General features: G+C 43.1%; 1 protein-coding gene across 1 annotated transcript; it reads left to right on the top strand.

Moving 5' to 3' along the window:
• Positions 1–61: 61 nt before the first annotated feature.
• LOC148841669 (uncharacterized) lies at positions 62–27,904 on the top strand. Its single transcript, XM_088924000.1, has 5 exons — positions 62–250; positions 11,170–11,214; positions 17,067–17,214; positions 18,309–18,470; positions 22,019–27,904. The coding sequence occupies exons 1-5, from the start codon at positions 200–202 to the stop codon at positions 22,771–22,773; spliced, it is 1,161 nt and encodes a 386-aa protein (XP_088780126.1). The 5' UTR covers positions 62–199; the 3' UTR covers positions 22,774–27,904.
• The last annotated feature ends 74 nt before the right edge of the window (positions 27,905–27,978 follow it).

Below are 27,978 nucleotides of genomic sequence, written 5' to 3'. Positions count from 1 at the left end.
GGTACCGGTGTCGGATTGGCCGTGGTGGCTCCGGTTTGGGTTGATATGGTGGGGGGGAGGCGCGTCCTGCCCGGACGAGAATGGCGGACGGGTTGGATTCGGATCTGGAGAGAGGGAGAGATGGGGGGGGGAATTCAGGGGACTAACAGCCAAGCCTTCTGAATTTTTCACTGTGCTAACTTGCTGATTTGTTTTCGTCATGGAGTCGGAGAAAAACCTGACGTTTTGTTCGGGGCTGGATGTGGTAGAGGTAGGTCTACGTTATTGTCCTTATTAATTGGAATAATTAATTGCAGTGATTAATGATGACAAGATAAGCAAATGCAAGGTTTTACTGCAGCGACTCGTGCAGCCGCTAGGGCTGTATTCTTATTTATAATTCGGCATCTGAACCGGTACCCAATTAAACTCTTACTTACTGTTTAAGACAGTCTCATCCCTTGAAAAACCCAGGCGGTTATTCGAATGGGCATATCATTAATAAACCAGATGTGCTGGTTTTGATACTGATTGTTAATTGAATCAGTACTAAATATTTTTTTTGTTCCTGTAGCAATTGAATCCCCTGCATTGCATACGTTTTTAAAAGTGCATATATTTCTTACCAAAACAGATCTTTTTTTTTCTTTCAATTTCTCAGTGCAGATCACCGTAGAACAAATTGTACTGTTATACCAGTAAGGGTTCATCGTGTAAGTTAAAGTCGCGTCGCATAACACTAAATACTATACATGCGAAGTTGTTGCTTTCTAAAAAACCTGTTCTTGTAGCAAACTCGTTTAGCTGGGCACCAATGCACCATTCCGAAGTTTGGTTAGAGATCTGCTTTTGGCGTGCTCAGAATCGCAGTAAAGACGAAAGTCGTCGTGTGGTCTGAAGTCTAACTTAATAGTGACGTGTTGGGACCACTGATGTTTGTGAACCGTAATCGGTTAAATGAAACTTAATCTCCTGCCTACCCTGATAGATACTGGCCATCTACATTTGTAACGAAATGCACTACACGTACAGTATCTTTCTTGTCACCATACGGAGCGTGGGGCTCGCAACTACACAGTGTGACGATCAGACTTGGCTTTGTTATACGCGATAGTGGGTTTTAAATTTTGTTCGTGTTTTCCTATCGCCGCGCTTCTGCATGTTGTAGCAATCCTCAGGCCTCTGACCTATATTAAACCATCCATTTGAAAATCTGTGGGGAGTTTTTACGTTTCATTGGCAGGTTAGGCTACCCGCCTTGCAAAGCACTGTTGCATATTTACTGTAGCTCGAAAAGTACTGACCACAGGGAAGTTAATGAGCCCTGTAAGTCAAAGAAAATGTTTCAGTTTTGTATTATTCGGTTTGCCCTTGTCACGTTAATTCCCTGTCTTGTGAATTTTGATGCCCGTGACGCTTTTAGAAATTCCTGTTGCTGAACAGTTTTCTAAGGGGGTAACAAGGATATTGGTTTTTGAACACCCCTGAGTACGTAATTATTCGCATCTGGATCGCATTTGGTTTTGCTTAGCTAATTGGCTTTTTCAGTCAGCTGTGAACGTTCTTATTAGGAAATGTTTTTCCTGGAACAGTTATTCATATTGTACGGATGGGATTTTTTCCAAGACCACGTGAGAGTGACAAATTAATTGGCTGCATGATTTTTGTTCTCCAGACGTGTACCAGTTGATATTTTGCTCCAGATCCTTTTTCTGCATTTATGTTAGTGATGTAACACATGCTTTCTGCAAGTGCTTACTAATCCTGCTTCTGCTTTTACAGTCCATAACGACTATGGCCGTTCCTTTTTTTTCTAGTTCAAGTTTTGTTCCTAGAGAGTATGCCAACCCATCCATTTATAATGTATAGAACTCTTACCAGATTCTGTTGCTATCATAACATGAGCACCATTAACGGCAGATGGAAAGCTTTCACAGAACTGCAAGTAGTCTGCATGATGAAGGAGATATTAGCAAGCACTGCTAAAACTAAAGTTTAAGAAACTGTGTTTTGTCACCTTCTTTCCATTTGTACCTCAGTCTGCAACATGTGCTGCTGTTTTATGTAATGCCAGGATAGTCATGGTTCCCCATTGCGAATGATGTTAAATCCTAGGAAGTAAGCCTTGTGTTATGAGCACAACAGAGCCCTCATTCCAACATCGCAGCTCGCTTGGGTGCAGTAATGGAGGTCATAAAGGTTTGATTCCCGAAGAAGTCATTCTTGAGAAATTCCTGTCCTGAGAAACTACTGAGTTCAGGGACAGGCCTCAGGGAAGGTTTTCAAAACATTCACTGCTTGGTTCTTAAATAGTGTTCCGTCCTATCAAAACTAAATCTACGCTGACTAAGACTTTATTTTTGCCTGTATCTTCCATGTTGGTTATTGGCGTTGTCCTGTAAAGTTGTTTTACACATTCAGGAGTGAAATTAGGCTGTAGGACACAGCAAAATGGTGAGGTAATATGCATGGTAATCGCAGTAACCATACGAGAGACCCCCCTCTGATCACACCATCATCCAAGAGAAAGGTGTACATAGCAGCAAATGTTAGCATTTTGGTTGATTTCCAATCATTTCGCGCATGGGGCCTGGAGGTATACAGTACATGTGTTTGGTTTGTGTTTAGGCCTGGGAGATGATGGGTTTTGATTGATATCCGTTGGTGGGAGACGTTAATCCCAGGAACCACAGTTATTTAAGGAACGTTCTTCACTGATAGACCAAAAGAACGAAACTTTTTTCACGTCTCAAAGAAGACTGTAAGGGGACCTGATTCCCCCCCCCCCCCCCCATTCATTCAAGTCGTGGTGTGCTTTCTGGGTTCTCTACTTGCTCTGCTGTGTCTCGGCTGGTCCAGGTCACCAGGTCACCAGGTCCAGGATTGGGGTCAGTAGGGGAAACCATCTCTTTTGAGTTAAATTAACTTAAAGTTTCTTAACCACAAACCTTTGGGTTTACTTTATGTCAAAAGGTGGTTGTTAACTAAGTGTGGGGTTAGTTTAGGCACTATTAGCGTACTGGCCCAAACAGGCCAGAAGGTCAGATAAGCTCCTTTCATTGTAATTTTTCTAATGTATTATTTATGCCATGGTACGATGAGCACTAGCCGGATTTAAATAAAAAAAAGCAGTTAGAAATATGGCTCATGCAAAAATATCTCCTTTAAGAAGCATTTTGTGAAAGAGGCACTAAAGCCATTTCATGACCTTTTCCAACATTTTGACCCAAAGCTTACAGTGTGTTAATGAAGTATGTCCCCTTAAGATTTTATGGTTTCACATATTGAGACAAATGTGATCCTCACCAAGTCCTAATAGTAGATAAACCCAGCCTCATCTGACAAATGACACACACTTCTACTTTGTCATTATTAAAAAAATTGCCAGTCTGCAATATCTGTGTGTGGAAAAGTAAGGGCATTTCTTGATTCAGTAACTAGTGGCACCTCCTTGATCAGCAACATGAACAACTTGAATAAAATATTTACAGTACAAGTTGATCAGCCTCTCACATGGGCTGGGAGGAGTTCTGACTCACTCCTCCTTACTGATGCTTCAACTCCATGATGTTTGGAGGCTTTCTTGTATACACTGCTCTCTTGAGGTCTCACCACAACATCTCTATGGGGTTTAGGTCTGGACTTTGACTTGGCCTTTCCAAAATCCAGAATTTCTTCTTTTTGAGCCAAACGGTCATAGATTTGCTTGTGTATTTTGAATGACCGTTTTGTTGCCCGTTGAAACGGATAGTCTCACATTGTCCTCTGGAATACTTGGCTGTACCATGGGATTCATGGTCCCACTCAACGATAGCAAGGCGTCCAAGTCCTGAGGCAGCAAAGCAGACCCAAGCCCCCCTCCACCACTGTGTGTGATGGTTGGTATGAGGTTCTTCTGGTCAAAGGTAATGTTTGGATTTCACCAAACATGACATTTTGCATTACGGAAAACCAGCTCCACTTTTGACTCATCTGTCCATACCTCAGTGTTCCAGACGTCTGTTTCAGTCAAGTGCTGTTTTGCAAACTTGCAAACTTAAGCCATGCAGTGTTCTTCTAGAAGAGCAGGAGTTACCTCCAGGCTGTCCTTCCATGAAAGCCATTCACAGTCTTTTTCTGATGAACTCTGACACCATAACAGGAGAATGAGAGGCCTGTAGGTCCCTGGATGTAACTCTGGGGTTATCCGAGAGTTCTAGAAGCATCATACTGTCAGATCCTGAAGAGAATTTGAAGGACAGTCAGTCCTGGGGAGGTTGGCAACAGTCTCGATTTTTCTGCGTTTGTAGATTCTTTCCTACTGTTGGACGTTACCGTTGGGAGATGTCTTTGTAATAAATAGTAACAATTCTTTTTCCAAGAGTGTCACAGATTTCATTTGATCTGGACATAATGTGTTACCACAGACCTGAGTGCTTAAGACCAAGTTGACAAAGGTTCAAATTGTAATACAGGTGGAATCACTTCCAACGATAAACTAATCTGCACGCTTTGCTGTATCTGATTCTACACCTTCCTGTAACTGAGATGGTAGAACTAAAGGTGTGCTTACTCTTTCACATCATACAAAGATATTGAATACTATCTGATCTAATGTTGTCAGCCACAACATAAGGGTGAGAAGATAGTCCAGTTTGTCTCTAAAGAAATGGTGTTATCGTTTTTTTTATATTATGCTTTCTGTTTGTTGGTGCTGATGGTAAAAGAATATAATGTACATGTTAAACATCTATTAAACTGCAAAAGCTTGTTCTGTGCTTCAGTGGGGGAAAAAAACAAAACAAACATTAAACAACTTGGCCTGACCCTGACATCAGCAGCTAAGAAAAAAAGTTATTTGGAAGAAGTTCAGTTCTTTTAGTCTGAACAGCACGTTCAGGCAGTGATTCAGGCCCCCTGCTGAGGGTGACTCTGAGGGACAGGGGGTGGTCAGATTTCATAGTGTATGTTCTGCTAAATTATTCTGAAAAGTACGTTTCTCTGAATTTTTCATAGTGAAGTGGCTACTAATCTGCTTTTAGGTTAAAAACGCGACAAATTCTAAACTGAGTTGACGTTTTGGTATTTTACGTTCCCAATTTGTCGGAGATGCCTGTTGCGCAAGTGTGCCCAGCACTGCCGCCTGCAGGCTGCTTTCTGTACTGCTGTTGCCTATCAGAAGCTGCACTGCTGCATGGAGCAGCAGCACACCTCCTTGTAAGCTGTAGTCACCACCAGCTCCTGTCTGAGCAGTGAAAGGTGACCATTCTGCAGCAAGTGGAGTCCTTCCAGCTGATTCAACCCCAGCCAACCTCAGGAGCGCTCAGACAGTTTTGTGCCCTCAGAAGCACTCCTGGACACTGATGCCAAGTGACTGTTGGACTCATCCTTTTTTGTTTTGCCAAACTGAACTCTTGAAAGTTGATGTCATTTTTTTTAAATGGGGCATTAAAACTAATGCATTGTTCTCTGGTATATGGGTTATTTAGTTATAAAGTTAGCTGAAGTTTGGCCCTGGACAGTCAGTTCTGCCTGTGGATACCTGTGTTTACAGCGTAGGTTGCCCCCTGATTGAGTTCAGCTCTCTAAATCTGCTTCTCCCTGTTTTTCCAGGCCAGAAAATTCTGCCCCTGAATCGATAATTGGCTGTATTAACAGATGCCTGCCCTGGTCTACTGCAGTGATGAGGAGTTGCAGAGCTATGTTGCAGCCAATAATGTGTCTTGTGACAAAAGAGCAGATTTGCGTCTTATAGATTATCACAGGGAAGGATTCAATTCTAAATCCCTCAGCAGAAGCTTCCTTCTTTACTAATTGAACTTTTATTACTTAATTTTAATTCGGCCACGACACCTTGAACATTAAAGTCAATCTGAATAATTTGCTCATTCAGATAATTGAGTATTACTATTGGTCATATTGATTTGTTTTGGTACTGTTTACTGTACCATGTTTGGCATGGTTGTGACCTGTGTAATGTAAGTTTATATGTTTATTTTTCTTTTGCTCTGCCAGTTTTAAGATGTTTTTTTAACCCTAGAAATAAAAATAACAGTTTACTGTTTACAGTGCTCTGATTAGTAGAATTGTTGTGATTTGTAAAAGCATTGCTGCAGGTTTTGATATCAAGGTCATATGGCATCACCCATAGACCAGAACCATTTTTCAAAATAGTCTCTATCACTGAGTGATTTTTTTTTTGTTATTGGTTGTAGTAACCATTCAAGACTTTGTATATGCTTTTAAGAAGACATGAAACATGAAGTTATAAATGACGTTCTAAGAATGATGGAAAAAGACATCAGATCTTACTCCTGTTACTCAGGATCACTTGATTTTATTTTAATGAAAAATTGGTGAGGGGGAATTCTATAGGGACTGTGCAAAGAACCTTTCACAAGGAGTTTGAAGTTCGTACTGCAACGAGCCCTTATCCTAATGGATTGATGTAGATTAGAATCCTTTTGAATCTGTTCCCTCATATTGACGGTTGGGTTACTTGGTGTGCCAGGTCGGGATTTCTTTTCTCCTATGAGAGGACCTCAAAGCTGTGGACAGCTGAGCTAACTTGTACAATATCTTCGATTGTAGTAGCTGCGCTGGAGTTTTTTCCATTTTCACTTGACAGCTTCTAAGATATGTCAGCAGCCATATCACCCTGCAACTCACAACTGGCAGCCCACTGAAACTAAGCAGGTGTGAGCCTGGTCAGTACCTGGATGGGAAAGACTAAGGTTGCTGCTGGAAGAGGTGTTAGTGGGGCCAGCAGGGGGTGCTCACCCTGCGGTCTATGTGGGTCCTAATGCCCCAGTATAGTGACGGGGACACTATACTGTAAACAGGTGCTGTCCTTCGGATGAGACGTAAAACCGAGGTCCTGACTCTCTGTGGTCATTAAAAATCCCAGAGGCGTTTCTCGAGAAGAGTAGGGGTGTAACCAAATTTCACCCAAGGGCCTGGCCAAATTTCCCATTGACCCTTACCAATCATGGCCTCCTAATAATCCCTATCTATGAATTGGCTTCATTACTCTGCTCTCCTCCTCGCTAATAGCTGATGTGTGGTGAGCGTTCTGGCGCACTATGGCTGCAGTCGCATCATCCAGGTGGGGCTGCACATTGGTGGTGGTGGAGGGGAGTCCCCATTACCTGTAAAGCGCTTTGAGTGGAGTGTCCAGAAGAGCGCTATAGAAGTGTAAGCAATTATTATTATTAAAGTGCGCTGAAGAATTTCACTAGAACTGTGTGTGGTTTAACATGGAAGGAGGTATATTGAATATGATTCTGAATGGAGGATGAATCGCCAGTGTTTAAGGCTAACTTACATATCACTGACCATGGTAAAGTCCAGAATTCGTCAGCCAGAATCCTGACCAGGTCTACTGCAAGTGATCACATCACTCCTATCCTGGAGTCCCTGCACTGGCTCCCTGTCCGGTGTTGTCGATCTCAAAATCCTCAGGCTCATCTGTAAGGCCTCGCAACCTTGTCTAATTCTGGTCTTCCGTCTGTTCCCCAAGCCCGTCTACAGACTGTACAATAGATGACAGGGCCTTCTCCTGCTGCGCCCCAGAGCTCTCGAACTCTATCCCTAAGGATAACAGAGACTCACTTTCCCTGAGCTCTTTCAAATCTAGGCTCAAGCCTTTCTTCTTTATAAGGGCTTGTATTTAACCGGGTCTGTGTGCCCCCTGGTTTTCCCACTATATTCCATACCTCCATCTACTAGCTCCTCTCAATGTGTATTTTTTCTTCTTTGAAGCATTTTGAGAAGCCACTTTTAAGATGCCATATAAAATAGTTTTATTATTATCAGTAGTAATAGTAGTATTATTATTACTGTAACTTGGTGGCTGGCTTAGAATATTCTGTGTATAATCGTCCAGTTAAAAACAGCATTTACGTTATTCTCCTTGCTTAAGAGAATCCTTTTCTTTTGGTACAGCTGTCCATCTTAACTTTAGAAAGGATCATTTTAGCTTCTGAAGAGCACCTAATTCACTTATTAAAAATGTGTTTTTCTTGGCTTTAGCTTTAATAACATACAAGTGATGCACTAATTAAAATTGCGGATCTGTACATACTGAGCATCAAATGAAACATTCATATGCACACATACATGAAAAATAAACTTTCTGTTCATTTGTACAATATTTTGACATTTTAGAGGTGGTTCTGTGAATACAAAGCAGAAGGGTTTTGTTACCAGCATTTGTTTTTTTTTTTAACGTTTGAGGTCACTCTTCTGTGAGCATCCTTGAAATCCGAACAAAAACATCCTCCACAGAGTCAAGGCTAGTTAACGGAACTTTTAAAAGGCACTATTGTCAAGTGGATAATGTTTTATTGCAGGAAACAAACAGGAGTCAAGAATTTAGCAGAACGTCTGTGTTGAAAACTACCAAAAAAGAAAGAGGGTACATTTAGGTAACGGATTGCCGTAAAGAAAGGTATGACTGTATGGTCTAGTCCAGTCTCTCTCACTAGCACTGCAGTGAGTGTTGCACTGAGCTCATTTCTGCTCAATGACCAGTTCACAACGGAAACATACAGTACCATCCCCATGGTGCTGTGCAATGTGTCGTTGCTTTGCCCTCTACCTCATTAAAACATAACGCCTTGTTACTGTCTCGCAGATGACGATGTGCCTGCGGACCCCTTTATTGTAGCAGCTGATGTGGTGTGGAAGATGACGTTCTTTCAGTTTTCCATGATGAGCTTGTCCATCCGAGGTCAACCACCCAGTCATGGGTTCTCACAAGCTGTGGGGACCACAAACATCTGAGGAAAAAGAAATTTCACTCTCAGTTGCTTAGTTGAAAGAGATGAGGAGGTGATAAGCACATGTCCTTTGAAGCTTTCATTCTTTTACAGAGCTAGTGATGGGATAGCTTTAGGACTTTTTTTTTACAATGAAAGGAGTTGTTCTGTTCCTTTGTCCTTGTGAAAAGTCTTGGGCCCCGACTCCTTTTCCCCCCACCTTGTGTGGTTGTTGTGTGTTTTCGTGTTTTGTAGGGTGTAAATAAAGATCGAGATGAGAGGAAAATATTTAACTCATCCTACTTCTTTTGCTGTTAGAGGATTATTAATCTGAGAAAGTCAAGTCATCCCGATGATCATTCTTTTGAAGAGTCCTACTTAGTTTAATACTCTTGGTCTGTTCAGTCCTAAATATGCTTCATCTTCATTCCACTTCTGACCGCAGGCACCTGTTCCACTGTTAAACCAAGTGAAAGTAATTGATTGGTTTGAGTTGCCACTACCATTCAGGATTTTGAGTCTCATCTGTCCTTGTTTTTGTTTAGTTGGTTTTAATGTGTTTAGGATTTAATATGTGACATAGCTAAAGGACCAAGTATTGCTAGTATTGCTTTCATCTCTGTCTTGTACAGTACATTCTATAACATGGTGGCCAAACACGGACATAAAATTCAAAAGATGTCTTTCAAATTATATTATGTAATTGTAGCAATTTCTCTTGATTTATGTTTCATTAAATATTATAGTATTTTGTTATTGTTTTAGAGCATTTTCTTATATTCAAGATTGTTCCAGATGTAGAACAAGATGAATGTAATTATATAAATTATCATATCTTCAAGATGGGCGTCCCCCAGCTAATGTTTAAAATGCTCACAATGTAATTCTGTGCACTCGCCAAGTATTAAGTTTGTATCCACGTTTCTGACCTGTCCTGAATGCTACTGTACATCCTTCTGCATTCTCTTTGCTGCTTCTAGTTTTGCAGTGCGAGATCCAAACCTACTAGATTTTTGCAGCCTGTTAATATTGCCAGCTTTATGTACTGCAACATACCTGCAGTCTGTATGTTATTACACATAATAAGACCCAATGTCAAGAGGAAAGCCACCCCTCTTTTCCATCTTCCAAAAGAGTCTGAAGCAACACCTTCTGCTAGTCTGGTTGAAACTGTCCTGCACCCTGTCTGTGTTGGGGCATATGTTTAAGAGCTTCTATCTGGTGTATGATAGACATTCTAGAGCAGATTTAACAAAAAGTAAAACATCCTTTTTCTGTCTTTAAATCCTTGGTCTTTTTTAGATCCTGGAATACTTGCATGAGGGCAGTAATACTGCTTTACTGGTCTTTCACTTCAGTTCCTGTCTGTCCGTCCTGTGATGAACTTGGGGGGGGGTAGTGTGTTTAAAAACAGGATTCTGACACCAGTTGATTCAAAAGAAAATAATGAAGATTATTCGTTTCATCCCCTAAAATCAGAAATCATGGAGTGTTACACAACACATGAGTTCTTTGCTTCTCTTGCACAGCTTGGAGTAATTGTCAAGCATGAACGTGAAATATTTACAATACGCAGTGTGATTATGCAAGAGACTAAAGACCTCTGTTTGCAATCACTGGGCTCCAGAGTCCTAGTTCCTGCAGACCTATAAAACCCTTGGTACCTGAGAGAACCTGCATCCTAATAAAAATAGATCCTACCCAGGATTAAATCCATCCGTTTTCTAACTCTTAATCCAAGTCATGGTTGAGAGGGAGCTAGAGCCTAACCTGGCAAGCAACGAGTGAAAGGTGGGACACAAACTAGACGGGACATCAGTCCGTTGCAGACGCAGAAATACACACACTCACCCCGGGGCACATTTTTCCCAGAAGTCGATGGTGGGACTGTGGGAGGAAACCCACATGAACACAGGGAAAATTCCAGAGATGAAGCCCAGGCACCAACTCGGCGAGGAAGTAGGGTTAACGACTGCTTTACTGTGCCGCTCCAGGACAAAGTCTCCCTTCCTATTCTCATAATGCGTTGCTTCCATAGGGGAGAACGTTTTTAGCCTCAGGATTCCACAATATAGGAAATAAGAATTTCCTAAAATAATTGGGATGGCAAGCACTCTTACATTATCTGCACAAAATAGGGTTCCCGCTCTGGTTAGTAAAAGGAGCTGTCTCAATGTTAATCTTCCTGCTTTTATCCTTCTTATGCTCTGCTTTTTATTCTTTCTCCTTCCTGCTTTGTTCTGTTCTTTTTCTGTAATTATGCTGTGGTCCATTCCAAATTGTGCTACCCTCCAATTATTATTGCAAGACAGATGATTAGAATCACAAAAATGCACCGTACTGTAAATGATTTAATTGTGGTTTCTCCATGAAAACACACTCTTATCAATTGAATTCTACAGTTCGTCACTATTGACCTGTACAGCATTTTAAACAACTTTTTTTTACACAGATGACGGTATCGCTGCAAGATCCCAATATTGCAACCATCAGCAAGGTAAGGAACTTGTATTCTTTATTAATGTATTCAGTTAACATTCAACAGTATATTCACCCATCTTTGATGTATTGTTTATTCAACACCATGATCCCTGGTTTGTGGTTTTCAATCCATATGTCTGTGTATTAGGGATGGAGGTCCAGAGACAAACATTCCACTAGAAATTAGCCTTTAACTCTCTCTGGAGAGAGTCTTTGCTATGAATTGTTGCTGTGCTGTAAATGCTGCCTAGAAAACATTACCCTCCACAGCTCTGGGTTCAATTCCTGAGATACTATCTTCGTGGAGTTTATATGTTCTCCCCAGTTATGCGTGGGTTTCCTCTCAAAGTCCAAAACATTCTGGTAGGGTTAATTGGGTTCTGGGAAAATTGGCCCTGGTGTGAGTGTGTGTGTCTCTGTGCCCTGTGATGGATTGGTGACCCCTCCAGGGTGTACCCTGCCTTGTGCCTGTTGCTCACCAAGATAGACTCTGGCTCCCCCATCACCCTGAATTATTGAAGCAGTTAAACAGATGGATGGATTAAGCCACTTGCATTCCACATGCGTAATGTTTACTATCTAGACCCTGAGGGAGAAGCAAACTGATAGAGAAATAACATTTTCTTAGAAGTGACCTAAGAAGCCCAATAATCTTTGCCAATGTGCTGTTGGATTTAAAAAAATTCTTCCCCACCTCTCACTTCTGCACAGCTGGGCTATAAGAGCCACGTTATTGGAGCCTGTCCTACATTTTTGAACTTGATCTTATTCTTTCTAAGCCAGCCGTCTCAGCTGTTCTGCTCAGAACCTTTATTTTTATGTAGTGACAAATTCCAGTGCAAAAAAGAACAGTAAGAGAAAGTTGAAAGACTGGGGATAATTAAAAGAAAAACTTCTCTGCTGCTTTCTCTTTCATTTTGTGCTCTTTCTCGGCTGAAACTGCTACACTGCTTTGAACTCCTTTGCCCTACTAACAGAACATGTTAGATGTCTGAGTGCTGGAGGACTGAACGTAACCTGAATATAACTTCCTGCATAAGCAGGGTGCTTTATTGGCCATGGAAGCAGATACAGTACTTGATGGCAGGAATGAAACTCAGTCTTTTTTCCCCCAAGGTTGTCAAACATGTATGATCTTGTCAAGATAGTGCTATGGTGCTGTCCAGAACCATGCATGTCCTTTTAAGGTCTGTGTAAGGCTGTTTTCTAGGCCTTTTTCACAGCATCTGACTGATGCTGAAATCTGAACTTTGCTTTGTGCTGTAGTAGCTATATACTGTATATATATAGGTACTGTATAGCCAGTAGCCAGCCAGCAGCCATATCACCCTGCAACTCACAACTGACAACCCACTGAAGCGCAGCAGGTGTGAGCCTGGGTAGTAGCTCGGAAAGCTCAGGTTGCTGCTGGAAGAGGTGTTAGTGGGACCAGTAGGGAGCGCTCACCCTGCGGTCTGTGTGTCTCCAAATGCCTCAGTGTAGTAATGGGACTCTATGCTGTAGACAAGATGCCGTCCTTCACATGAGAGGTAAAACCGAGGTCCTGACTCTCTGTGCTCATTAAAAATCCCAGGGTGATTCTCGAAAAGAGTATGGGTGTAACCCGGGATTGCTGGCCAATAATAATCCTAATAACCCTCATCTATGAACTGGCTTCATTACTCTGTTCTCCTCCCTGCCATGTGGTGAGAGTACTGTGTCACATCATCCAGGTGGGGCTGCACACTGGTGGTGGTGGAGGGGATCCCTATTACCTGTAAAGCGCTTTGAGTGGAGTGTCCAGTAAAGCGCTATATATGTGTAAGGAATTATTATTGGTATTGGTAATAAGCTTGGACTTATGAAATGTGTTTATCTGTGTAGTGTTGTGAATGTTTCCCTTATTGTTCCATATTGTGGAATGGACGCTTGCGTAAAGAGACAAGCATGCTGACTCCCTGGTGTGTTATCGGGTTAACTTCCTGCCGTGGTGCTGATACTGTGAGTAATGGAAGCTGGAGCCTAATGAAGTAACCTTATGGGTTACTGATACACAGGGTCTCCCAGATTGCTGCATCAGCATTTTTTCTATGGGCATTAGCTGTTTAAAAGCAAAGTCTATAATTTAACTTTTTAGTTGCAAAATGTCCTGTAATGTCACTTATGGGGAGTTGTGTCAAATAGATTAGTCACTCACTCTTCCTCTTAAAAACCTTACTACTGTTAGGTAAGACTTATACGAGTTTAAAGAATGAGGAAAAAGAAAGAAAGCTTGAATTCTATTTATTTTTAAATGATAACATAAATTGACTACGTTTTTTTATAAACCAAAGAATCTTCCAAACTTGCTTGTACCAAAAGATAAAAAGCAGTGTCCTTGGAGACCCTTTGAGATAAGTGGGAAGACACTTGCCATCAAGCTGTTCCTTGTGTGGGTTTTAAAAGCTCTTGAAACCACATCTTCTAATGATCTGATCACGCGGCACTACTGCACTCATTGCAAGCATTTCTCTCATTCAAAATATTTTATGTGAATACTAGAGACGCAAGACTATAAAAGAATTTGTTTTAAAACTGGGCAAACCTGACTAACGGCAATGCAGGAAGAGTGTCTGCTGATTCAGACCTTGAGTCTTCTGGATACTGTTTTGATACCCTTAGTTAATTATGAAATATCCTTTACAGTTTGTTCACTATTTACAGAAAGTAGTGGTTTTGTACTTTAAATGAAGTTACTATCATACAACTTAGAATGTTTTATTTTTTTCACATTGTTCATTCCCTCAGAAGTTTTTACATTTGTTTCAAGTTCAGTACTTTCAAGGTGAACTGCAAAACCTTTTTTATTTCGGGTTTAGAAAGAATCGGCATGGATGTACAATATGCATTCCAAACAGCAATAAAAGTAAAATGTACACAGGAACTTGTAAAATCTGCAATTTACATCACAAAATACACTAAATGTCCAGGTATACAAAGTGCCATATTCTGCGATTCAGAACAAAGCAAAAATGTCCGGTGACGTGTGTGGCCGTATGACATTGCAAACAAGCAGGCTTGTGAAACATTTGTTTTAATCCAATAGATGTATTGCTCTTGACTTCGAGACGGTTTAGCAGACGGATACTACTTACTTGTTAACTCTGCATGCAGATCACGTTGGAACATTTCTGTGGCGAAATGTCTGCTGCACAACCTGTACAGTAATTATTCGCTTGTACATCACAGTATATTAGTCGCTACGGTGACTAGTGAGCAGGAAGGGCCACATCATGTCACATTTTGTTTGCGACAACATGGCGACTTGAAAAGTACTTTCACAAAGTTCACAATTTTGTGCTTAATTCAAAATTCATACACTTTTTCTAGAACGTCAATTAATTTATTTTGTTACAGAGATTCATTACTGGTCTGGGAAATTGGGACTGCAGTTCCCCTTTAACCTTCAAAATGTCGGTTTGTGGTCTTGATGCAGAGGCCAGGTCTGGCCGTTGCTGTATCCTGACGTCACTTCTAGATGAACGGCTTTCTCTCTTGGCTGGTTTGGATGCAGACATTTCCCAGACAGGTCCAAGTGGCATCGTAAACTGCAGTCTTGAGGACACATTGCTGCCTCACAAGTGCAGGCTAGCATCTTGAAATGCACTGTCCTGGTTTAAAAAAATGTAGAACTTGTCAGTTTGAGGGTAATGAGGGAACACGTCAAGGCTTATTCCATGCTGAAAAGAAAAGAGACAACGTTTTGGTTGTGGGGCCTTCTTCAGGTGTTTGTGTGAGGGTGCTTAGAAAACTAAGGTAAAAGCAGATGTGGAAATGTGGAACCATTTGTTTTGATCAGTAATATAATTTTTTTTCCATAACTGTGATATTTACTCTCTAACTTTGTGGTAGTATAATATTGTGCTTCAATATTCAAATGTTTTTTTTTGCAGCAAAAACATTTTCAGAAAAGATAAATTGTGGAATCATGTGCTCTGTAGTCCATTTATCCTGGCTTCCATATCATGAACTCTGGACAATGAGCCTCTTTTGTCTGGACTTTACTTTCTCTCTTTTCTGGGAGAGCAGGAGGTATCTTTGTTTAGAATAGTGAATAGCCATGGAATCTGGTTTCCAAATGGACCCCCATCTGCACTCAAAACTTTTTTAAAAAAAGTGATCACAACATGAACTTGAGAGACTAGGGACTAACTTCTTATGGCTCCATCGAGGTGGGAGAAAATTCCTTTGGGTTCTGAATTTGTGTTGTCCCGGGTGCTGTGTAACATTGTGTAAAGATGATAGAAGAAAACTGCAGAGGAAGTGGGTCTCTTTGTTCTGCTCCTGAAGTGCAGCAGGTTATTATTCATTGGGTGCACAGACAACATCGCCCCCTAGGGACACAGTGTGGAATAGATAGAAAAGAGCTAGAGGTGCCAGGTACTACAGCTGGCATTAAGACCGCAAATCCTGAAGCGAGTTTCTCCTGGAAGCCAGCTTCTAGAACACGAGCCCTTCGATCACTCCAGTTTGAAGCGGAGCAAAGGGCGAGTTATTTCTGCAGCAGGCACCGTTAAGTCGTTTTTGAATTTAAACATAAATTGTGGTGAAAATCTAAAAAAAAAAAAATGCGGTTCAGCTGTAGGCAAAGTAAGAAAAACGTCAGTAATTATACCACTTTAATAGCTGTGGTATTTTACCCATTCCAACAGTTTTATTTTTTAGATAAAGTTCTAATGTAGAAAAGAGGAGCCGAGGTGTTGAAAACACTGAATCATAATAAGCATCATGGATTATTCTCCAATTCGGTTTAGCATTTTTAATGTCTTTATTTCCAAACACATCAAACACCAGACTTGGTCTAAGTGCTTACGTTTTTTTGTTGTTTATTTTTATAGATTGTTCTTCTTACTCAGTGTCTTAAAGAGATCCCGAGTAATGTGGAAAATGAATGCCTGAATGTGCCAGCAGTCGGGAAACACAGAGGTTACAAACAACAGGCCTGTCTGGCTATTTCAATCAAAAAGCTACCATCTCATCCACCTCTTGAAGGACCCCAGCGTATTGCCTTCCACCTCACAGTTGGGCAGCTTGTTTGGGTACAGGAGTGCCTCTTCTTCTCCATTTTAAATGCACTTCCAGATGGTTTCCTCTTGTGCCCTCTGGTTGGCATTTTTAGTGCAGAAGTTACTGAACAAAGTAAAAAAAAAACGGCCTACACCACATTAGCCAGCAGGTGACTGTGCTGTAAAGTAAATCAAGACCTGAATGTTAAGTTGGCATCGGTACTCTTTTGTCACACTAGAAAATTGAGGTAGCCTATGATTGTGGGCGGTGCGGTGGCTCTGTGGCTCAGGATCTGCGCCTGTGGCTGGAAGGTTGCTGGTTCGTATCCCGCGGCCGGGAGAGGAATCCTACTTCGCTGGGCCCCTGAGCAAGGCCCTTCACCCCAACTGCTCCAGGGGTGTCGTTTAAATGGCTGACCCTGCACTCTGACCCCAAGCTTCTCTCCCCGTCTGTGTGTCTCATGGAGAGCAAGCTGGGATATGTGAAAATACAAATTCCTAGTACAAGAAATTGTATATGGCCAATAAAGTGATCTTATCAGCAATTTCCACTATATTGCAACTCCAATATAGGGACTTATTTACAGTATGTTTGTTTTGAAGCAGTCTGCAGTGATCTATACTTACTGTATAATAAATAAGTATACTATCGCAGTTAAACAATTCAGAAGAGACGGTTCCCTAATAGACTTATCACTGTGACTGTGGGTTCAAAAGAAAATGCACAATTCTGTTATTCTGGGAGCAGTTCATTCCTGAAAGAGACCGGTTCAACGTCAGCCTGTGCCCTTTATGCACGTTTTTTCCAGGCAACGGCGTGTAGCGTTTCACTTTTCTCTTGAAGGATGTGGAGAAGCCCGGAGGTGGCAGCCAGCCTGTCCTCTCCAGCCCCAGGTACTGCCCAGGGATCAACAACCACGCTGGGTACCTGTGCGAGACCGGACACTGCTGTGGGGAGACTGGCTGCTGCACATACTACTACGAGCTCTGGTGTGAGTATCGCTGACCGGCTGTCCTGTCATACAGTAGGTGTTGCGCAGACTGAAATCAGCTGCTGAAACCTCAAAGGCACATCAGCATGAATGGCGTTTTCCAACAGGCGTTAAAAACCTTTAGGTTCTGGACCGATCCTGGAGCAGTGTGCAGCGGCAGGACTAAGTCAGAATTCCAAAACATTTTGGAATTCAGAATCAGGGTGTATAAAAGAAGAGGCCCAGTTCAGCTGGCGATTCCTGTATAAAAACAAATAAGGCAGGGTGAAGTCACTCGGCTTCTGATCCCGTAGATCCTTGATGTCTCTAAAGGAAGTGTGCTCAGATGTGGATTGGCTGAGGTCGTTTTCATAGCAGAGGGGTTCACACCTACATAGGATCAAGAGCTTTTCACTTGTTTTCAGCAGGTCAAGCTTTTTGTGACGTCAAGTAATGTAAGTCACTGGATTGAGAACTAGAGGATAGTTTACAGATCATCCAGGTCCAAGGTTGATAAAGTCTGTGTAGGAAAAAAAAAGTCTGCGCCCGGCTAAGCTGTGCCATCTCCTAATACCCCTCGACCAGGGTACAGTGTGAGCACTTCTTTCCAGAGGTTGCTAGTTCAAATCCAGGCTGTGCTTCTCCCAGCTGTGCTGAGCACTTCTTGCCGAGATGGTCCAGGATCTGCTGGGCCGCAGTGCAGAACTGATGGGCAATGCTTTTGATAAAGATTTGCTTTTTGCGTTATGTTCTGTAAGCCCTCTGACAAAAATGCAAACGTAATTCAAAGCGTTTAACAACATCACATGTTACTGGCATTTGAGATGTGTTGTCTTTGGAGTCCCCTGCATTTAAATAGAAGATTAAATAAGGTATTCCATTCAGCATGCAATAAACCTATTACCTGTTCCTTTGCAGCCTATGCATGCTGACGCAGCTCCCCACCTGACCCTTAAATAGAAGATGTCACTCTTTAAAAAAAAAAAGGTTATAACTGGGACAGTGGTGCTGTCCAGTACTGGGAGAGGGAGAGTTCCGGCTCTGGCCCGGAGGTCGGGGGGGGTGCCCACAGAGGAAGTGGGGGTGTTCTCTATCTTGACGTCTGTGTCCTCCAGGGTTCTGGCTCCTCTGGACGGTCCTGATCCTGTTCAGCTGCTGCTGCGCGTATCGCCACCGCCGGGCCAAGCTGCGGCTCCAGCAGCAGCAGAGACAGAGAGAGATTAACCTTATCGCCTACCACGGAGCCTGCAACTACCCAGCCTCCATGCTGGACCTCAGTAAGGCACCCTGCTGCTTCTCTCGGCTTTCTGCCCGCTCACTGTGGGCTAAAAGGTCTAAGGCAGCAAGCAGTAAGACCTCCTGGACACAACTGTTTTTCTTAAAGTCCACAAAGAGGTTAAAAGCCAGTGTTTTGGTGCAGATGCCACCTTTATCAGGACACAACTATAACAGGTATAAAGAGATCTACAGTATATATGATGCAATACGGCTGGGTCATTGACAGCTTTTAAACCATCAATGCACTGCTGTCTGAACGCTACGATTAATCGATGAAACAATCAATGCTTAAAACAAAAGGGCCTATGGATACAACTCAATTTAATCATGAAGTCTTAATCTAAACATTTCTCTAAGATGGCAGTATTATATTCCTCACATTGTATTAACTATATATACTGTCTATCTTGCTATCATCTTGATAGTGGCATGTGAAAAAAGCACAATAGCTTGTTGGGTCAGTTGTCTGGTTCCATACTAAGTTCTCCACAGAAGCCCAGCATGTCGTTCGTGTGTGGTACCTTCTCCAAACATTTCCAACCATCTGGTGGGAATTTGTATTATTATTTTTCAGAATTTGATTTTTGAGGATGTTTCCAGAATCTCAGTAGCATTTGTTCCTTCCAACTCTTTTTTTTTCCTTTGTCAATTTTATTTTGACGTTAGTTGATGGTTGGATCATTCTACTCTACATAAAGTACAGTACTCCACACATTAAGAAAGTCTCACATATGTAGTACATTGTAGTGTACTAATGTAGTATCTACTGTACATTCCTAAAAGTAGAAATGTTTGTGCTGTTCAGAAAAATATACTGTAATTGGTTTTGATAGAGTTTTTACTTCCATGCTGTGAACCGTGAGGTCCTGTACGGTTTCTCTTACATAATACATGTCACATAGGCTTTATATAAGGTTTACAAAGGGATAAGTAATCATACAAGAAACTGCAAATAATTTTGTCTTCTAAATTTACATTGTGCACAGGTTTCACAACAATAGTTACAGTAAGCCTCCTGATCAAGGTATTTTTGAACATGTTAAAACTCAGCTTTTACTAAGTTGTTTAAGTGCCACATTATTAATTACTGTTACGAACATGTAGTAGGACATGAAATCTTAGAATCTTTCCTGTTTTTATGCCAACAATTTATATATTACGGCATGTTCATCGCATGTTGTAAAAGGTCTGTTTTCTATTTCTTCAGTGTCTTTTTTTGTTGTGATGAGGAATTCGATTAAACCATTTTCCTGTATGTTCATGTAACTGTGTATTTCTTTGTTCTAATTATTTGATTCTAAAATTGGAGGCCATTTGGATACTTTTGTATGTGAGGTGCATACTGAGACGGTAATTGTTGTTGTTTAAAGGTCTCTGTGCATGATATTTATGTCCTCACAAGGGTACGTCTGCACCAAACATTGGCTTTTAACCTATTCTTATAGGCTTCAAGATAAAAACAAAATGTTGAGAGGTTTAGTCTTTGCTCATTTTTATTATTTTTCTCTTTCTGACGCGCTTTTGGGTGAACTGCTTTTGTTAGCTTTATGTGTAAGTTGGATATTGCATGTTTTGCATGACCACATGTAAAACACGAGGTGTATGTACACACCTGAAGAAATCTCCACAGCCGAAACATTCTCTTTTCTTCTTTTTTCTTTTCCTTTCAACATAGAATAAACCTTTATGTATGTGTACAGTATGCATGCACATGTTTTGTGGGGAGCTTCCACACTCTGGCTCCTCTGGATCGAAAGCTGATCCTCCTGTGTGAAGTGCAGAGACAGGATCGTGATGGTGTGCATGCTAATGAGTTACTCTAATGACATTGCTGAAACGGCCTACAGCTCCACATCCCATTTCAGTGAAAATAGCTTGCCGCCTCCTCCTCAGAGTCTTACCACTGGGTCTTAAAATAGGTCACTGGCCTCCAGGAGAAAGCCGAGGGTGGCAACACTGTATCTGGCTCTTTTATAAATAATGTAGAAATGGCCTAATTGCACTGAAAGTGGATACCAGTTGCACAGCTGCATTCTCTGCGTGACCTTGACCAAGTCGCCTGACCCCTCCCTCCCTCAGTCCCACTCTCTCAGCAGAAGCCTAATCTAACAGATGATGCTTCGGCTTTAATATTGCCTCTAATTTCATCTTTGTTTAAGCCATCTGCAGGTTCACCCTGTGAAATATCGGAGGACGAGCACCCACACACACACCCACACACACACACACACACACACACACACACACTCTCCGAATTTCTCCGCAAGCTGATGTGATCTGGGGATTTGTGGTTTTTGCATGGATATTTTTAGTAGGGTGCTTATGAATATGCCATCCATACGAAAGAGAATGTAGGGTTAAGTAAGATTCAGATGTTTGTTTTTTTAGCAGATGGAGAGATTTGTAAGCTTTTCAAAAATACTTGACCCCTGGCGATTAGGTCATTTGTTTTATAGAACCGTAATAAGAGAAATTGTTTGCACAATGCAGAAAATGAAAGTTACAGAATATCTGTACTGAGGTTAAAGCATCTGCAGTTTTGACTTCAGTTCCATTACACTTTATTTGCTGCTCTTTACTACAGTGTATTCCAGTAGTTTTGCTTCATTGACAGCTACTGCTAGCCTGCAAATTCACCATTTTCTGCAGTTCCATATAGTCACAGTGTCTCTGAAATGGTGACACTTCAACTACATGACCACACAATTTGGTTAATCCCTGTTTTCTATTAAGGCACCCTGATCCTGGGGTCTAGGATACAGGAGATATTCTTGTGATGTGTTCCTACTGAACTCATTAGGAGAGCGGCTGGAGCAGACTGAACGAGCAAGGGGAGCACTGTGGTAGCTTCAGGACAGGAGTTGGTGTAGTGTTGGTGTAGTGTGTGTGTGGCCGGCAGACTCGCATTCTTCTTAAATGACAAGAATTAAAAAAAAAAAACTTAGAACTGTGAAAAATGGTTCTGGATTGCTGCAGGGTTTCAGCATTATGCATGATACATCATTACAATTTGATAATTAGAATCTAAATTTAGATTTGTCTGTGCATAATGTGGGCTGAGGTGATCTGAATCTGATTCAACCCAGATTTCTTCTGTTGCCTTTTTTTAAACATTTAGGAATTTGTGGTTTTTCATTTGTCAGTCACTGTCTTTTTGCTGGAGGTGCGCAAACGCGACTGCCGAATCTTGGTGTGTGGTTTCACCTCGGCGGTACGCGACAGGGAAGAGGCGGTAAGACAGTCTGTGGGCGGAGTGCTGGCTCTGTGGCTCAGGATCTGCGCCTGTGGCTGGAAGGTTGCCGGTTCAAATCCCGCAGCCGGCAGAGGAATCCTACTCCGTTGGGCCCCTGAGCAAGGCCCTTCACCCCAACTGCTCCAGGGGCGCTGTACAATGGCTGACCCTGTGCTCTGACCCCCAGCTTCTCTCCCTGTCTGTGTTGCTCATGGAGAGCAAGCTGGGGTATGCGAAAAGATAAATTCCTAATGCAAGAAATTGTACAGGGCTAATAAAGTGATGTTATGTGTTTGTCGATCCCGATACCTGCAGGTTTCTTGGCCTCCTTCAAGCTGCCGTCCTACGAAGAGGTTGCGGCCCGGCCCAACACGCCCCCGCCTCCTTACAGCACGGTTTTTGCCCTCCAGGGGGGCCAGTACGCCCAGGCGGGACCCAGCGGCATGACGTCGTCCCAGAGCTCCGACAACTACACCAGCTGCTCCTGCGAGTCCTGCTCCGCCTCCTCCCCCAGCAGCACCTCCTTCTCCGTCCAGGTCACCGACGAGACCGACACCAGCCACGCCAGCACGCCCAGCGAGGCGGGCGACTCCCGGCCGCCCAGCGCCGACTCCCCCGGGGCCAGGGGAGAGCCGGCCGGCCCCAGAGCGAGCCAGTCTCCTCCCAAGCACGCCCTCTTCTCCTCCAACGTGGATGTCTTCGAGCCGGCGGGCCACGCGGGCAGCGCGGAGGATGAGGAGGACGAGGAGGAGGCGGAGGCCGACGAGAGCCACTACCGCCACCGCCGGCTAACCGGGGACTCGGGCATCGAGGTGTGCCGCTGCCAGGTGGAGAGCGAGGAGGACGAGGAGGAGGAGGAAGAGGAGGCGGGGGGCGAGGCGGGGGCCAAGGACGGCGCGAGCTTCCTTCACGACAGCGTGGACTGCACCAACAGAGCTCAGGCCTCCCAGGCGCCGCAGCACTGCCAGGCCGGCGACCCGGTCTCTGAGGAGCGCGCCGGCTTGTGTGCCAGCGCCGCCGCTGCCCTGCAGCTCAGCCGGGAGTCCATCATCACTGTGGAGTCTGTGTGAAGCCAGGGCGGACAGGGCAAGAGGAAAACAAGCAAACGGGGGAGAAAAAAAACAGAAGAGGAACACAAAGTATTCAGAGGAGGGGAAAAACGAGTTCGAATCCTGATATCGCCCTTTGGGGGGTGGGGGGTGGCACTGACAGCAATATTTACTCACTCGTCCATCTTCAAAAACACAAGCACTGAGGACGTCCCGTGGGTGTGACCTAGCCTGTGTGGACTGCGAGTGGGAAGACGAGTTGAGGCGAGAGCGGCAAGACGGAAAAAACGAACGCGCCCGTTTCCCTTTCGCGTGGAAGAACACAAATCGAACAACAAAAGAACAAAAGAGTCGTTTCTCTTTCGAAAACAAAGCCGCAGCAAAAAAACGCTCCGTGGTTTGCCTTGGCAATCCGAAGTCGCGCATAAAGCGTAGCACCAGCTGCTGGTGCGACATGAAGTCAGCATACATTTTATACCCCCCCCCTTTTTGTTGACTGAACGGCTCACACATGTGCCGTTTTGTACTCCTCTGATTTGAAAAGACATGCACTCACACCCCCGTTTCTCCTCACGGGCTTGACAGGATTCTGCATCTCATCAGCAGCGGATGGGGGAGAAAAAAGTCGCTGCTGCTCGCTAACCAGCCTGATGTAACAAGAACCCGCTTAACGACTTGGATTCGTTGTTGCGCCGTTGATTTCTGATGCTGCTTGAACCGTGTGTCAATTCAAAGGCAATAATACATTTGTCTCTGTCCCGTTATGCTGTCAAGCCCGCACTGGGGTCCCTTTTAGAAGACGCGCGAAACGCTAGCCCACCCACTTCGTCGTGGTGATCTTCTTTCTTTTGGCCTCTTGACCTTAAAGAGGAGACTGTGAAAGAGGGTTCTCTTTATAACGTAGTGTGTAAAGATGTACGTGATCAAATCCCTTGGGCAGAAGCGTGAGTTCAGCGCCCAACTGATTTTGGGCGTTTTCTCTTAAAAACCCTCCCCCCCACCGTGAAGGGGGGTCTGCCAGCTTCACAAGAGCCGTGCCCAGACTTCACCCTCCACCGAGTCGGGGGGGGTGGGGGTGTTGTGAAAGCCCACCCGAAGGTCCCCTCCCTCACCAGAGATGTTGAATGTAAACCTTCATTGCGTCGGACTTGCGGGCGTATTTACTCTTCATCAAATAAGTTAGCACCTCTACGAACGCGTCCTTTAAGTGTTTCCTCGCACACAGACTTCCGGCCGAACCCGAGTCGGCAGTATGTGCTGTTTAAACAAGCAATGAAAGTCCTGCACTGAAAGAAGGCATTTTCTCACACTTTGGGAGTATGGTACTGTATTTGAGCCAGGAGCAGATCGTAGGTTTGCCATTGCTGAGAAAGACGCTAGATCCTATGTGAGCTAAAGCATTCTTCTTTTGAAGATATACTCGGTACAAAAAAGAGCATGTGGCTTAAAGTATCTGTATTACATATAACAAAAAGAGACACTAATTACAATTTGGGATTATTTTCTTCCCTACATTGCATGTTTTATGTCCGATACCCCATAAATAGTTAAGATTTGCATATATAACTTCACCTTCTTGAGTTGATTGTTTTTGGTCAATTTTGAATAATTTGTATGACTGTTTTCACATAGCCTAGGATAAAAAGGGCACTGTCAACAGTGTTATGAACACCCGTAGACAAGAATACAAGTCCTGTGCTATACAGTATATATAAACTCTCTACAAAAGTATAAAGAAGTGTTGCGAGACTTGTTTTCTCAGGGGATGTTAAGGAGCGAGACGTTCCGATTTGTTTTTGGGGACTCATAAGAGAAAATGCCAAACCCATCTCAAAACTAACGCAATTCTAAAAGGGTGTATTTTTTTCTGTTAGACTACTGTTTTATCCCGCTTTCTTTTAGAGACCTCACATTCCAGGAAATAATTGCTCCCTGACGGCCCAATAACCAAGAGCCCTTTTGCAGTTTAAAGGGAGAGCTGTCCCTGCAGCCGTCTTGTGTGCTGCGACGCTTCGCGGTGCTGCCTGCGTCTAATTTCTGTGAGGTGACCCTTGCCTCTTGTATGAAATAGAAAATATTTAACGCATATGTGGCCTATTGCTAAAACCCAAGTGCTGTGCTCGACGTGTAACTGCCGTTGCTGGACACCTGGACGTAAACTACTGATGTTAACCGCTGACGGGCTGTACTTGCTGCTGGAACTCCGGTCACGCGTAAAGGACTAATCTGTCTCATCTGCTTTCCGGAGGTGGTCTTCTTACGCGTTACACACTGCTACTGTACGTGTGGCGGCGTCTTAGATAACGGGCTGGGTGCGTCAAGCCTTGATGAATGTCTGAGCGCGCAAATCAGTCGAATAAAAACAAAATGTAATTCTGTTCAGCAGATTGTGGAAATGTGTCGCATTTTGGAACTTGCTGTGTTTGAGCACTGTCGAATGCTTGTGTGCTGTGCTGTACTTGGCTGAAACGAAACAAACGGCCTGGAACATTATTCGTTGGGTAGTGCGTAGTAATACATCTGACCCAGAAGGAAATGTCTAAAAAACTTGCCATGGCCTGAAACTGTTCTTTTTAAGTTAATGATCGGTATTAAGTGCAAATGTGTTGCTGAGGTGGGATGTCCAGAAGGAAAATTTAATTCTAAGCAATTTGATTTCTTATTTTAGATCTGTTAGTGTCACATACCTTGTAAGATCTAGAGGCCGTGCAAAAAAAAAAGAGTCACAGAATGGATATTAACCGTGCCAAGAGTTGTAAACATGCCATCTTGTGTTCCAAGTTCAGCTCCATCAACGTGCATGGTTGTTAGGTCAAGAGAGTCTTTGTTTTAGTCTGTGTGTGAAATCCCTGTTTAAACATTTAATTCGGTATCGCGCAGCCTCATTTGCACATCATAAAAGGAGTGTGTTCCAGAACAGAGCTGCCTATTGACAATGGGAATAGAATGGTGTAGCCTCGAGACTGTCACGGGGTGCCAGTGATCTCGAGCGCTGGGGAGAGGGGGAGAGAAGTCCCGTGACACTGCCTTCACTGGGTTTTTTCCACGGCTCCTGCAGGTGTCACAGTTTGAGTAAAAATGCAACTTTTCCAGCACGCACGCACGCACGCACGCACAAAAGAAACTTTACAAATGAGAGCAGGCCGTTTGGAATTAAGTAGGTTATTGATCCCAGGATCTCAACCAGTTGTTTCTTGAAACAAGCCAGGGTATTGGCTTCAGCAACTGGGTAGCTTGTTCCAGACTCCCACAACTTTTTGGGTAAAGAAGTGCCTCGTGTGCTCAGTTTTCAATCCACTTCCTTGTAGTTTCCATACACCTGTGTCCTCTAAAAGCCTATGCTGTGCTCCAAGCGCGTGTCAGCCTAAAGTTGCTGGAGAGTCATTTACAAATATCACTTCACGCCCTCCGTGCAAGTGTTTTTGCTTAAATGTTATTAGTGGCCAAGATTCAGGTATTGCAAAAAAGCTTCGAAAGAAAGAAAAGGCATTTTTTCAGTGTTTGCTGGAGCAGTATATATTTTGTAGTATTCTTTCCACTAGTATGTTGCCACCTGGAGTATTACAGGATTAAGAATAAACTAATCTAATTTCATTACATATTAAGTTTCAGTTGCAGGTTTCCAGGTTGAAATGTTTGATTTTAAACCACTCATTCTCTGTGTGTTTTAAATGTTTACCAGCCTAAATTTTCAAAGCTTACTGAGCCACTTTTGTCCTCCCACCCCTTGATTTGAAAAGAACAGCCGAACATCTTGTTCAGCCACACCAAGGTATAGCAGTAGGGTTAGTAATCGGTGTCGCTCGTGAACACCTCTTGAGTGATAGATAAGGCAGAGTAGCCAGAGACTGTTGGATGATCATATTGATAATAATCTGTTACACTTATTTAGTGCTTTCTGGACACTCCTCTCAAAGAGCTTTACAGGTAATGGGGTAATGGGAACTCCCCTCCATCATCAGCAGTGTGCAGCCCCATCTGGATGCGATGGCAGCCACAGAGCTCACAATACGCAGTACCCTCACCACATAGCAGCTGTCCGTGAGGAGAAGAGCAGAGTGATGAAGTCAGTTCCTAGATGGTAATTGGAAAGCAGCTTGTGATCGTTTCATAGCTTTCACGTTTTTAACTGGGAAACTGAATCGGCGAGAGTCTAGAGAGATCATGTGGCGAAAAATCAACTCCGGAATGGCGGCACATTGGACACGCGCAAGAAGCGTTCAGGTCCAGGTGCGGTTTTTCAGATTTCGTTTGCTACAGATATTTTTTGCTTTGATCAGCCTCCTTCCAAGTGTACCGCACCACAGCTTCTGTGTACCGTGTGCGTTACCGTTTTTGTAAGGACCACATCTGAGTTCCGAGAGAGGATAGTAACTCCAGCAGGGTGGCGCAGAGGTTAGCTGTGCTGGAGCCCTGGGTTCAATTCTTGAGGGGTATCTCGGTGGAGTCTGCGTGTTCTCTCTGTGCTCACATGGGATTCCTCCAGGTGCTCCAGTTTCCTCCCACAGCCCAAAAACATGCTGGTAGTTTAATTGGCTTCTGGGAACATTGGCCCTGGTGTGAGTGTGTGTGTGTGCCTGCAGTGGACTGGTGTCTCATCCAGGGTGTATCCAGCCTTGTGCTTATTGCTTGCTCTGGCTCCCCTGCGACACTGAACTGGATAAAGAGGTCAGAAAATGGATGGAAGGGTGGTGACTCCAGAGAAATGATGAGGTGATCCTCTTACAGCAAAACCGTTTCTCTTACTAACCAGATCCCATCTTCTTAAAAATCTAAATGTGCCTGAAGTATTTGTTTTGGGTCTTTCTTTATATCATCATTTCAATTTTCATTTGGGTGGAAGATTGACTGTCATTCTATTCTTATTTAACTTTCTATGTGATATCTTCAAGAGGATAGAATTACAAATGTGTGCATAAATATCTTGAAATTTTTTATATCTACTTTAAAGCCAGGACTGTGACAAGATACGTGTCAAGATATTAGTAGAAGAAAGACCATTAGTCCCTTTGTCTTTATTTTTATTTATGCTTTCATTTAGATTTATAGTTCTAGCAAACTATGCATCCAGAAATCATAGGTGTCTTTCAGTGAACGGAGATGTGCTGGCTGTATAATTTGCTTTTGGACATTAAAGAATATCCGAAGACTATAACTTCTTGTATGATCTTTTTCTAAAGGTTTTGTAATGTATAGGGAAAACCCATTACCTAACCTGTTTAAGTT

The sequence above is a fragment of the Atractosteus spatula genome, chromosome 1 (genome assembly GCF_055471065.1).
Source record: "Atractosteus spatula isolate fAtrSpa1 chromosome 1, fAtrSpa1.hap1, whole genome shotgun sequence".
NCBI classification, from domain to species: Eukaryota; Metazoa; Chordata; class Actinopteri; order Semionotiformes; family Lepisosteidae; genus Atractosteus; species Atractosteus spatula.
This window is presented reverse-complemented; position numbering and strand designations above follow the sequence as displayed.

Coding starts and splice junctions, on each gene's coding strand:
- LOC148841669 (XM_088924000.1), top strand. CDS start 200: ATGGAGTCGGAGAAAAACCTGACGTTTTGTTCGGGGCTGGATGTGGTA. Junction 17,215..18,308: donor ATACTACTACGAGCTCTGGT/GTGAGTATCGCT, acceptor TGTGTCCTCCAG/GGTTCTGGCTCCTCTGGACG. Junction 18,471..22,018: donor AGCCTCCATGCTGGACCTCA/GTAAGGCACCCT, acceptor CGATACCTGCAG/GTTTCTTGGCCTCCTTCAAG.